The 14,017-nt window shown below is 39.6% G+C and overlaps 1 protein-coding gene across 2 annotated transcripts in view; it reads left to right on the forward strand.

Moving 5' to 3' along the window:
• Window positions 1–6,515: 6,515 nt before the first annotated feature.
• Window positions 6,516–14,017, forward strand: part of LOC132115333 (espin-like) — a 115,764-nt gene continuing 108,262 nt past the window's right edge. The window contains exons 1-2 of one of the 2 annotated variants that reach the window (XM_059523748.1): window positions 6,516–6,956; window positions 9,179–9,372. In XM_059523748.1, the coding sequence (XP_059379731.1) occupies window positions 6,663–6,956; window positions 9,179–9,372 (488 nt within the window). In that variant the 5' untranslated portion in view covers window positions 6,516–6,662. The remainder of the gene's footprint in view (window positions 6,957–9,178; window positions 9,373–14,017) is intronic. The other variant, XM_059523749.1, reaches the window with a different exon arrangement.

Consider the following 14,017-nt stretch of genomic DNA (forward strand, 5'->3'; position numbering starts at 1 on the left):
TGGGCCCTTCCCAACCAGTCCAGCAGCTCGTCGATGCGGGGCATCGAATAACAATCAAACTCGGAGACCTCGTTCAGGCGGAGGAAGTCGTTACAGAAGCGGATGGTGCCATCGGGCTTCGGGACCATGACAATGGGGCTGGACCACGAGCTGTGTGATGGTTCGATTACCCCTAACCTCAGCATCTCCTGTACCTACTCCTCGATAGCGTGTCGCCGAGCCTCTGGGACATGGTAGGGCCGCTGCCGGACGATGGTTCCCGGTGGTGTGTGGACATCGTGCTCCAGTACGTGGGTCCGCCCAAGCTGGGGGGAGAACACATCCGGAAACTGACTGACCAGGTGCTGCAGCTCCGACTTCTGGGCGGCGGAAAGTTGGGGATCCATATCCACAACCACGGGAGTGGAGCTGGCGTAGGCGGAGAGCTGGGGCCCGGTCCCAACCCAGCGCTTCAACAGATTTATGTGGTAGAGTTGATCCTCCATTCTTCTACCGGGCTGCCGCACACGGTACGTAACGGGGCCGACCTTTTCTGTGACTGTATAAGGGCCTTGCCAGGTAGCGAGGAACTTGCAGGCAGCTGTGGGCACAAGGACCAGGACGTGGTCTCCTCGCTGGAACTCCCGTGGTTGGGCCGCCCGGTTGTAATGCCATTGCAGTGCTTGTTGTGCTTTTACGAGATGTTCCCGGACGATGGGCATCACTCTATCGATCCGTTCCCTCATCTCACGCACATGCTCGATGGTGGTTCAGTGTACCGCCGGTTGTTGTTCCCAGGCCTCTCGGGCCACGTCGAGCAGTCCGCGGGGCTGTCGGCCGAAGAGCAGTTCGAAGGGGGTGAAGCCAGTGGAGGCCTGAGGGATTTCCCGAATACCGAAGAGCACATAGGGGAGCATCTGGTCCCAGTCCCGCTTGTCTTCGGCTGCCACCCGGTGCAGCATCTGCTTTAACATTTGATTAAATGGCTCGACGAGCCCGTCGGTCTGGGGGTGGTATACAGTGGTGCGGAGCTGTTGTACCTTCAGTAACTTGCAGACATCCGCCATCATCCGGGACATGAAGGGGGTACCCTGGTCAGTCAGGATCTGCGACGAGATGCCGACCCAGCTGAAGAGGAGGAAGAGCTCCTGGGCTCGCCAGCCAAGGTCGTCCTGGGGAGAGGGGAGCTTCTGTGGGCATGGGCTCATCCTGTGGGCCGGGAACCGCCGGCCTGCTCACCGGATGCTGGGTGCTCCTGGACAACCATTCGGGGAAATGGCGGCGCTCTCTCCCCTATCTCCTGGTGTTGGGTGGCCTCCGCCAGCTCGATGGCCTCAACAAGTTCATCTATGTTGGCTGGGTTCCGCATCCCGGCGGCCTGACGTAGTGGGCAGGGAAGGGCACGTAGGAGGCGGTCGACCACGATGCGCTCCGCTACCTGGTGTACGGTGGGACCCCTGGCCAGCAACCAGTGTTGAGCCAGACGGGAGAGGTTATCGGCTTGGGCCCGGGCTGGCTGCCGTGGGTCGAAGGTCCACTCGTTGAACAGTTGGGCAGCGCTGATTGGTGAGAACCCCATTCGTCCCAGGATCTCCTTTCGTAGATCCTTGTAGGAGGTGCTTAGGGGAGGTAGCGGAGTTTGCGGAGCTGTGGCTAGGCAGATTCCATGATTTGTTGCTGGCGGATGCTCACCTCTGTGAGATGTTTCAGCAGCTCTTCCATCGCCGGGGGAGGAGCGCCACCTGGGGAACCATAGAAGACTTTTGAGGTAGAGATTGTGAGGGAAAAAACAAACAAACAAAGAAATCCAAACCAATCCACTTGTTGCACGCGTTGAGGTGTAGGGTCGTCAGTGTCCACTTCACTGTAATTAAAGCATCTGTATTAAAGTTTTTTCAGTCAAATGTATTGAGTGACTTATCTCTTTAAGTTTGGTGTTTTATTAACATTAAACGGAATAATTCACACATGTGATAGTGTTTTGTTTTTTATACCTTCATGTACCCACTCACAAGTTGTTTTAAACCTGAATGAGTTTCCTTCTTCTGCTAAAAATCAACTCTAATTTGAAGAAGATGGAAAACCAAACAGTTGCCGGTTAACAGTGACTTCCATAGTTTGGTTTGGTTATTCAGATTCTGCAAAATATTTTATTTTGTGTGCAGCACAAGAAGAAATTAATATAGGTTTGGGACAACATGTGAGTGAATAAACAATGACAGATATTAAATTTTAGGGTGAACTATCCCTTTAATTACAGTCGGCAGCATGTAGCCTACTGTCCCTTTAAGACCTGCACGCATCTGATATACAGACATGCTTCTGTTTCTTTCAGTTCTTTACAACTGAGGCTATACATAAACCTTCTGTGTTTTGACAGTATTAACATAAAACAACTTATTTCAGTAATCAGGCACAGTTTGAAGGGCTTTTTCGGTTTCATGTTGCGCGTTGAGTGAGCTCAGTCAGAACAGCAAACAAATGAAACTTAAATAACCAGTAAGGTTTTAAGCAGATGCAATTCTTTTTCTTTTTTAGTTACTTTTGTGTATAAGTGCAGTGTCCCGTGAGAGTAACTCTAAGACATCAGTTAAATGGTGTTAAGGGGAAAGAAAAGTGAGATCTCTTCAACATCTCCAATATTTCTAGAGAGAAATGAGGTTTAACTTCAAATGGAGATTTTTGCTTGAGTCTCCTGGGTTGGCTCCTAAACACTTGTCTCCTGGGAGGACCAAAATTCTAACACTCTCACAATGATCTCATTTAAAGTTTTAGAAGAGATCTCATCATCACCATGCATTGTGCTCAGACTATCTCTTTAGAAAGAAACTCTGGATTTCTCAATTTTCTCTCCTCTTAAAGTTTAGAATAGATCTCAACACATTTCACAGTGTACTCAGACTTTCCTCCTACACTAAGACTCAGGGGCTCTCATATTTCTCTCCTCAATTTCAGAAGTGATCTCAACAACTCTACAAAGACACATTGTGAGAGTGTTAGAATTTTTGTCTCAGGTGACAAGTGTGAGAAGCAGGAGACTAAAGCTTGATATTCGGATATGTACAGTATAATGCTATTTAAATGATAGTTTCAGTATATACAATTTTAGTTAATGAAACCAGATTGTAGATAAATGCAATTGTTCCTTATTAAAATAAATAAATAATAAAACAACAAAAAATAAATAACTAAAGAAACCGAGCATTTTAATGATTTATACAACAAATCTAACAAAACTAACAGGATTATGATGTGTGTATTCGAGCTGTCCTGTGAGACTTGTCTTGCACAGCCCCTGAGGAATTAACCATTAATAAACCTGGCTCGTGCTTCTCGGTATAGTCAGTAAAAGAAATGGACACAGCAACCCCATTGGAACTCAATTGAGACAATGAAGCCCATTTTTAGCGATTTTTAGCACTTCCGTTTCTGATGCGCAGACTCAAACTAAGCTTGATGACGTCAGCAACCTGTCTGACAGATGTAAATCTTCTAGTAGCTGTGCGTGAAAACTGCCATCGTTAATCTTGCAGAGACGGCGAGCTTGAGCGGGGAGTTCTTTGAGTGAGCATTCTGTATTTATTATTCTGATTAATTATTTTGTATAGTATTTTAAAATGTAACACCAGGGCTTGTATCTATGGGCTTCTCTCTTGATGTCTCCCTGATTGCCTGCGAGCTTCTCCTCCTGTCTGTACGGTAATTTCTCTACTGTGCGACAGAGAGTCGAGTGGTTATGACGCAATCGTTAGCCTATTTTTACAAAAACTGTTTCTACGGGGCCATAATGTAACATAGAAGGTAAGCCCTTTATACATTGTCATGTATCTTTAGAAATAAATAATGGACAAATGGAGTCTTTAAACGCCTCAGATGTAAAGTTATTCGCTGTCAAAGTGACGCCAAAATGAATAGGAGTCAATGGGATGCTAACGCAAGTGAAGTTCTGCTACAAGATGGCGGCACACGGCCAACTTCAACTTCCAGTCGACTTCCTTCCCGCCTGTGTATAGTCAAATAGATGAAGATGGCACGCTACTGACGCCAGTGGGAGAGGTCAACGTCATTCACGCGGCAGCTCCAGCAATTGCTGTTGTGCACGTGAAGACGATGGGGTGTTGCGTTTCGGTTATATACAAAAAAAAAAAAAAAAAAAAATGTTTTTTCAGTTTGACAAGGGACACCAACAATGACAACAATTTGGTACTTGCCCGAACCCACTGTATAGTCCTACATTATACTCAATAAATAAATAAACGAATTAATGATTATAAAGATCGCATCTAACGATTGCATTCTGATGAATGATAGATAGAAAGATGGTGGATGATAATATGCATTTACTTTATATTACAGAGCATATAAATAGAAACAATTGCTAATTTAGTTGTCATAGCAAAAAAAAAAAAAAAAAAATAAACGAATAGAAAGAAAGAAAGAAAGAAAGAAAGAAAGAAAGAAAGAAACAGGGCCAACCCTTACTTGAGACACTAAACCCTCCAGGGTAAACTTGTTATAATTATTTTTTTACAGAATGTAGCCTATAAATTACATTTGATATAATTCGTATGAATGTATTTATTAATGTAGGCTATTAAGGTAGCTATAAATGTGAAAAGCTGGCATTAATGCACAATATTAAATCATAAATTATATGTAAAATTATGTATTTAGAGAATTGGGTAAAATTAAATACTAGAATCATAGTCAAGAGATTAACAAAAGCAAAAGAGATGTTTAAAATGTAAATCTAACGCAAAGAATTGTTAAATAATAACATCATTATACTTTTTTTTTAATTAAATTATATTTCCAAAAACAATGTGTCACTGTGGCCTTCTACCTCAAATCTCAGGGAGACAGCTTACCCCCAAAGATCTAGAATGCCGCTAATGAAAAACTATTATTATATATAGTACAGACCAAAAGTTTGGAAACATTACTATTTTTTATGTTTTTGAAAGAAGTTTCTTCTGCTCATCAAGCCTGCATTTATTTGATCAAAAATACAGAAAAAAACAGTAATATTGTGAAATATTATTACAACTTAAAATAATAATTTTCTATTTGAATATACTTAAAAAAAATAATAATTTATTTCTGTGATGTAAAGCTGAATTTTCAGCATCATTACTCCAGCCTTCAGTGTCACATGTAACATCCAGTCTATCACATGATCATTTAGAAATCATTCTAATATTCTGATTTATTATGAGTGTTGGAAACAGTTCTGCTGTCGAATATATTTGATCAATAAAAGGTTAAAAAGAATTGCATTTATTCCAAATAAAAAAAAAATCTAATATTCTAATAATATATTTTCTTTACTATCACTTTTTATCGATTTAACACATCCTTGCTGAATAAAAGTATTGATTTTATTTAAAAAAAAAAGAAAGAAAAAAAAATTACCGACCAGTAGTGTATATTGTTATTACAAAATATTTATATTTTAAAAACATAGCTTCTTTTTTTACTTTTTATTCATCAAAGTATCCTTAAAAAGTATCACATGTTCTGAAAAAAAATTAAGCAGCAGAACTGTTTCCAACTTTGTTAATGAATCATCATATTACAGTAGAATGATTTCTAAAGGATCATGTGATAATGATCCTAAAAATTCAGCTTTGCATCACAGAAATAAATGATAATTTAAAGTATAATAAATGTAAAAACAATTATTTTAAATTGTAATAATATATCACAACATTTTTTTTTCTGTATTTTTGATCAAATAAATGCAGGCTTGATGAGCAGAAGAAACTTCTTTCAAAAACATTAAAAATAGTAATGTTTCCAAACTTTTGGTCTGTACTGTATATATATATATATATATATATATATATATATATATATATATATATATATTATTTTTTATGACTCACAATCAATTAACATCACAGCAAGGAATTAGTAAGACGCTAGAGTTCGTCATCTGCGTTTTCTATTGCATCATTTTATGAATGAATAAAATAGAGAAAACATGAAACAGTCTTCTTCAGCAAATCAGAAATCATGTTTAAAGAAATATAAAAGAGACAAACCAATAAATGCATAAATAACCTTGTTTTAGAAAATAATTAAACCAGACAAGAGAATCCTGCTCGTACAACAAAACACCATCATGACGCGCTATCCCTTTAATATCTGAGCCGATTTAAGTGAGGACAACACGTTACAGTTCTCCTCCCCTTAATGGATTATTCACAAGTTCAGTCCCTCAAGACTTCTGAACGGGCAGCCCATTTACTTGATCTGAAGCAGACGCGTTGCGGTGTTACTGTTTTGTTAGTCTGTGTGTTTACCTGAATCAAGGAACGCAACAGGTGAAATGTAGCACAGACAAGATCAGTAGCTATAGCCATTGGATACGTTGACGACCAGTAAGACCGTAATGAAATGCATGGCTGGTTTTCTTAGTTAACAGCTACGCGGTGAATGGAGGTGTTTTTTTTTTTATTTTTTTATTTTTTTATGCCATATAATGAATAATAATAGATCATCTGAATATATTTCTTAGGTGTAGGTCGACACCTTTATGGTGTGGTGATACAAACAAAGATGGATGGACAGAACAAAGTAACTCGCTGACCGGTGGCTGCGCGGAACACGCGAGTGGACTTGTGTTAACTGACGCGTAATGGTGCGCTTATAGTCATTTGTTTGGAGGCGCTGCGATCATCATGGTGGTAGAGAGGACACTTCTCGCAGCAAGGCAAGGGGATGTACAAACTCTAAAGGTACAGTTAGCTGAGAAGGTACTCAACAGTGATGTGAAAGATGTGTTGGGAGCGACTCCCGTACACCACGCCGCTCGAGCGGGGAAGCTCACCTGTCTGAGGTATTTGGTTGAGGAAGCGGGTTTACCGGCGAACAGCCTGGCGAGGAACGGCGCAAGTCCTGCGCATGACGCCTCAGCCACCGGCAACCTGACCTGCCTACAGTGGCTCGTGACGCACGGAGGATGTCGAGCGGCCGTGAGTATCTTTACGAAGACTTTCAAGGCTAACAGTGTCCGTGTAAATAGAACGTAGCAACAACATATCTCCAGACAATTATTAGACTACATATAAAGCAGGGTACAGTGGGTGCTCTATATATATATATATATATATATATATATAGGTTAATTTCAATGATTAGCATTTTATAGCATTTTTAACCATTTGTAACATTTGAACAAGTCTTTTGTACATATATATATATATATATATATATATATATATAAGTATAATAATTTCAGATATTCTCATTAGCATACAGAATCGCAGCATATTAACAAAAAAATATTGGGTGAAATTGGCAAAAATTACCCATAATTTCACACAATTGGACGTGGATCAAGATATTTTTCTGTGCATAGTTATATCAGACATTCACATCTTGTGGTGGTGTTTAATGTTATTTAGTGAGTTAGGGAAAAATTAGCTGTAGGCCTCCACAATACTCTGGGCCCCTTTTACTCAATCTCACCTTTCACCCCATTAGTGATGAGCCCACTGTCATCTTGGCTTTTAAAGTCATTAAAGGGATAGTTCCCCCAAAAATGAAAATTGGCCTATGATTTACTCACCCTCAAGGCATCCTTCGTTTATATGACTTACTTCTTTCAGACAAATCCATTCAGAGTTATATTGAAATTGTCCTGGCTCTTCCAATCTTTATAATGGCAGTGGGCAGGTGTTTCTTTTCAAAAGTTCAAAAGAAGTCCAATAAGTGCATCCATCCGTAATAAAAAAGTGCCTCATACAGCTCCGGGGGCTGAGTGAGGCGAATCGATGTGTTCTTTTAAGAAACATATCCATATTTAAAACATTATAACCACTCGGGAGCGATTTCAGCTTCCTGACAGCCTGATGGATGAAGCTGTCCTTCAGCCTGCTGGTCCTGGCCTGGAGACTCTGCAGTCTCCTCCCGGAGGTCAGAGGGGTGCAGAGGGCTTTGCGAGTGAGACGGGTTCCATAAATTTCCTGGAGAGAGTGGAGAGAGACACCAATGATCTTCTCAGCTGCTCTTACTATGCGTTGCAGAGTCTTTCGGCAGGACGCGTTGCAGGCACCATACCACACAGTGATGCAGCTCGACAGGATGCTCTACATGATGGGGGGCGGGGCTCTAGCTCTTCTCAGTTTTGTGGAGGAAGTAAAGACGCTGCTGTGATTTCTTGGCCAGTTTCAGTCCAGGAGAGGTCCTCTGTGATGTACACACCCAGGAACTTGGTGCTGCTCACTCTCTCCACAGTCGCACCGTTGATGGTCAGAGGAACATGCTGAGTGTGTGCTCTCCTTAAGTCAACAACAATCTCCTTCATCTTCTCCATGTTCAGAGAGAGATTGTTGTTACTGCACCACCCGGCCAGGCGGCTCACTTCGCTCCTGTCATTTGTCTCATCTTTGTTGCTAATGAGAACCAATACAGTCGTGTCATCCGCAAACTTAATGAAGATCCGCAAACTCTGTGGATCACATATCATTCTCAGTAGGTGAAACATACAGTATTTTCTGTTTGAAATGTAGTGGATTTGTTATACATGCTCAATTAGTTGTAGCACAATCTGTTGCCAGAAGTAAGTTTTCAAAATAAATAATAAAAAAAAACACTTACTTAATCCTTTACTTTTTCATTAGTACTCATCTGAGTCTATGAACCTTTGTTGTTAGGTATTATAATGAAATACCTTAAAAATAAATTGATTAATAAATAAAAAAATAAATTAATAAATGAATCTAGTTGTACACCTCACCTCATTATTTAAAAAATGTGTTTTTCATAATGAAAAAGTAACTGGAGGTCTTGCTGTTGTCCTTTTTTACTTCGGTGCACATGCTGCCATCAATGGGGAGCGCAGCGTCTGCGGCAGGGCTTCACATTACATTATTGTGTTTCATACCTGCACAGCAAGTTTGAATGACTACAAAATACTTTGGTCAGTTAAATATGATCCAGCAGAGACTCTGGGTCAACATATGTGATGAAAATTATTCATATTTTGTCTCATACAGTACAAATAAATCTGTTGAAATACACCCATGTTCCTCATCAGTACTTTATAACATGCAGCATGTATAACATGTAGCTTGCAGATTGTTGCCTTTGAACAATTTAGAAATTTACCATTGAAATATATTTCTGTATTCCAGCTGACTGTTAGTTAATGTATGGTATTTTTTAAATATATTATGTACTGTGTTGTTTACAGGATAAGGACAGCTCAGGGGCCACTGTCCTGCATCTGGCTTCTCGCTTCAGCCATCATGAGATCATTGATTGGTTGCTCAAAAGTGGGGAAGGGGATCCTACTGTTGCCACGGATACGGGGGCGTTGCCTGTTCATTATGCGGCAGCTAAAGGGGACTTACCCTCACTCAGGCTGCTACTGGAACACAGCTCACAGTAAGATCACTCTCTAATATTGGGACAGTTTCATACCGGGACCTTGTTTTTATTTATTTATTTATTTGTTTATTTTTAATAATTCAAACACTTTTCTAACCATTTTACAACTTTACAGGACTCATGAATGTTATTATGACTGTTCTTAAATTTTTGGAAATGGAATAACAGTGTTGTTAGGTGCATCCTAATTTGCATATTTGCAATTTTGATTATAAATAGTGTGATTTTCATTGTGTGCACACTAAAAATTTCAAAAAACAAAACTGCCCATCAAATGCCCAGATGTTGCATGTGCAGAAAAAAAAATACTCTGCCTTATATTATAGCCTTGTACTCTGATGCTGGCTGGAAAACTTAACCTTATATACAAACCCGATTGCTAAAAAGTTGGGACACTGTACAAATTATGAGTAAAAAAGGAATGGAATCATTTACAAATCTCATAAACTTATATGTTATTTACAATAGAAGATAGATAACATATCAAATGTTGAAAGTGAGACATTTTGAAATGTCATGTCAAATATTGGCTCATTTTGGATTTCATGAGAGCTACACATTCCAAAAAAGTTGGGACAGGTAGCAATAAGAGGCCTGGAAAAGTTAAATGTACATATAAGGAACAGCTGGAGGACCATTTTGCAACTTATTAGGTCAATTGGCAACATGATTGGGTATAAAAAGAGCCTCTCAGAGTGGCAGTGTCTCTCAGAAGTCAAGATGGGCAGAGGATCACCAATTCCCCCAATGCTGTGGCGAAAAATAGTGGCGCAATATCAGAAAGGAGTTTCTCAGAGAAAAATTGCAAAGAGTTTGAAGTTACCATCATCTACAGTACATAATATCATCCAAAGATTCAGAGAATCTGGAACAATCTCTGTGCGAAAGGGTCAAGGCCAGAAAACCATACTGGATGCCCGTGATCTTCGGGCACTTAGACAGCACTGCATCACATACAGGAATGATACTGTAATGGAAATCACAACATGGGCTCAGGAATACTTCCAGAAAACATTGTCGGTGAACACAATCCACCAAGCCATTCGCCGTTGCCGGCAAAAACTCTATAGGTCAAAAAAGAAGCCATATCTAAACAGAGAGATCCCGAAGCGCAGGCATTTTCTCTGGGCCAATGCTCATTTAAAATGGACTGTGGCAAAGTGGAAAACTGTTCTGTGGTCAGACGAATCTAAATTTGAAGTTCTTTTTGGAAAACTGGGACGCCATGTCATCCGGACTAAAGAGGACAAGGACAACCCAAGTTGTTATCAGCGCTCAGTTCAGAAGCCTGCATCTCTGATGGTATGGGGTTGCTTACACATCTTGGAAGGGCACCATCAATGCTGAAAGGTATATCCAAGTTCTAGAACAACATATTCTCCCATCCAGATGTTGTCTCTTTCAGGGAAGACCTTGCATTTTCCAACATGACAATGCCAGACCACATACTGCATCAGTTACAACATCATGGCTGCGTAGAAGAAGGAACAGGATACTGAAATGGTCAGCCTGCAGTCCAGATCTTTCACCCATAGAAAACATTTGGCGCATCATAAAGAGGAAGATGCGACAAAGAAGACCTAAGACAGTTGAGCAACTAGAAGCCCCCCATTAGAAAGGAATGGAATAACATTCCTATTCCTAAACTTGAGCAACTTGTCTCCTCAGTTCCCAGACGTTTGCAGAGTGTTATAAAAAGAAAAGGGTATGCCACACAGTGGTAAACATTCAATTCAAGTTTTTCAATTCAAGTTTATTTGTATAGCGCTTTTTACAATACAAATCGTTACAAAGCAACTTTACAGAAAATTATGTTTCTACAATATTTAGTAATAGCTTATAAGTGGTGACTGTCAGTTTGTGCACGTATGACAGGATTTGTAGAAAAATTTATACAAGTGTTAGTCAGCCAGATGATAAACATTATTAATATTATTAATAATTAATAATTATTATATGATGCAGTCACACTTGTAGCAATATTTGTTAGTTCTGTTGTTGATTCAGGGTTAGCATCATCTGGGGTCCTCTGAGGGTCAGCATCATCTCTTCCCAGGTGTTCTGGATCCAGACTGGAGCTTGTGTAAATCCTACCGTAGTTACCACGGGATGTAAATCCTGTGGCAAAACATAGAAACAAATAGAGAGATACTTAGCATAGCTGCTGTTCCAACAAAGTAAAATTAATTAGTTTAACCCAAGCTAAAGAATAAGAATGCACATTTGATCAGATACAACTATACTCACAATTTAAGATACATTATTCAAATGCTTGGCGAAAGAGATACGTTTTTAATCTAGATTTAAACAGAGAGAGTGTGTCTAAACCCCGAACATTATCAGGAAGGCTATTCCAGAGTTTGGGAGCCAAATGTAAAAAAAGCTCTACCTCCTTTAGTGGACTTTGCTATCCTAGGAACTACCAAAAGTCCAGCGTTTTGTGACCTTAGGGAGCGTGATGGATTGTAGCGTGGTAGAAGGCTAGTTAGGTAGGCAGAGCTAAACCATTTATGGCCTTATAGGTAAGTAATGATAATTTGTAACTGATACGGAATTTAAAAGGTAGCCAGTGCAGAGACTGTAAAATTGGGGTAATATGATCATATTTTCTTGACCTGGTAAGGACTCTAGCTGCTGCATTTTGGACTACCTGTAGCTTGTTTATTGACGAAGCAGGACAACCACCTAGAAGTGCATTACAATAGTCCAGTCTAAAGGTCATGAATGCATGAACTAGCTTTTCTGCATCAGAAACGGATAACATGTTTCGTAGCTTGGCAATGTGTCTAAGATGGAAGAATGCAGTTTTTGTAACATGGGAAATATGATTTTCAAAAGACAAGTTGCTGTCTAATATAACACTCAGATTTTTGACTGTAGAAGAAGTAACAGTACATCCGTCTAGTTGCAGATTGTAATCTACAAGATTCTGTGTAGTGTTTTTTGGTCCAATAATTAATATCTCTGTCTTATCCGAATTTAATCCGCAGCACTAAGATCAAGAAAAATTAGAAATGAGATGCAGCCTTGATCTGACACAAGAAGCAGATCATTTGTAATTTTAACAAGTACAGTTTCTGTGTTATGGTGGGGCCTGAAACCTGACTGAAATTCTTCATACAGATCATTTTTATGCAGGAATGTGCTCAATTGTGCATACACAACTTTTTCTAAACTTTTTGACATAAATGGAAGATTTGAAATAGGCCTATAATTTGCCAGTTCACTAGGATCTAGTTTTGGTTTCTTAATAAGAGGCTTAATAACCGCCAGCTTGAATGGTTTTGGGACGTGACCTAAAGATAACGACGAGTTAATGATATTGAGAAGCGGTTCTTCGGCTACAGGTAACAGCTCTTTTAGTAATTTAGTGGGTACAGGATCTAATAAACATGTTGTTGGTTTAGATACAGTGATAAGTTTATTTAGCTCTTCCTGTCCTATATTTGTAAAGCACTGCAGTTTATCTTTGGGTGCGATGGATGAAACTGAAGTGTTAGACGCTGTTTAATCTACATTCGCTATTGTATTTCTAATGTTATCTATTTTATCAGTGAAGAAATTCATAAAGTCATTACTATTTAACGTTGGTGGAATATTTGAATCAGGTGGCGTCTGGTAATTTGTTAATTTAGCCACTGTGCTAAATAAAAACCTTGGATTGTTTTGGTTATTTTCTAGGAGTTTGTGGATATGCTCTGCCCTAGCAGTTTTTAGAGCCTGTCTATAGCTGGACATATTGTTTTTCCATGCAATTCTAAAAACTTCAAAGTTAGTTTTTCTCCATTTGCGTTCAAGACTACGAGTTACTTTCTTGAGAGAGTGAGTATTACTGTTATACCATGGCACAGTACGTTTTTCTCTAACCTTTTTCAATTTGATGGGGGCAACAGCTTCTAATGTATTAGAGAAAATAGTGCCCATGTTGTCAGTAATTTCGTCTAATTCATGTGTATTTTTGGGTACAAATAGCAGTTGAGATAGATCAGGCAGGTTATTTGCAAATCTGTCTTTGGTGACTTGAACAATAGTTCTGCCCAGACGGTAACGCTGAGACATATAGTTAATATCATTGATATGCAGCATGCACGATACAAGGAAATGGTCTGTAATATCATCACATTGAGGTACGATATCTATAGCAGTAAGATCGATTCCATGCGATATAATTAAATCTAGTGTATGATTAAAATGATGAGTGGGCCTGGTGACATTTTGCTTGACTCCAAAAGAGTTTATTAGGTCAGTAAACGCAAGTCCTAATGCATAATTTGTATTATCAATGGGTATATTAAAATCTCCCATGCTTAGCGTCTTATCAACTGTAACCAGAAGGTCTGAGAGGAAATCTGCAAATTCTTTTGGGAATTTTGTATACGGCCCTGGTGGTCTATACACAGTAGCCAGAACAAGAGATACATTAGATTTCTTTTGCATGTCTGACAGTGTAACATTAAGCAGAAGTATTTCAAATGAGTTAAACCTGTATCCCGTTTTCTGGGTAACATTGAGAATATCACTATATATTGTTGCAACACCTCCGGCACGACCAGTCTGACGGGGCTCATGCTTATAACAGTAGTTTGGTGGAGTCGACTCATTTAGACCAAAATAATCATTTGGTTTTAGCCAGGTTTCAGTC

Source organism: Carassius carassius, chromosome 34, assembly GCF_963082965.1.
Source record: "Carassius carassius chromosome 34, fCarCar2.1, whole genome shotgun sequence".
NCBI lineage: Eukaryota > Metazoa > Chordata > Actinopteri > Cypriniformes > Cyprinidae > Carassius > Carassius carassius.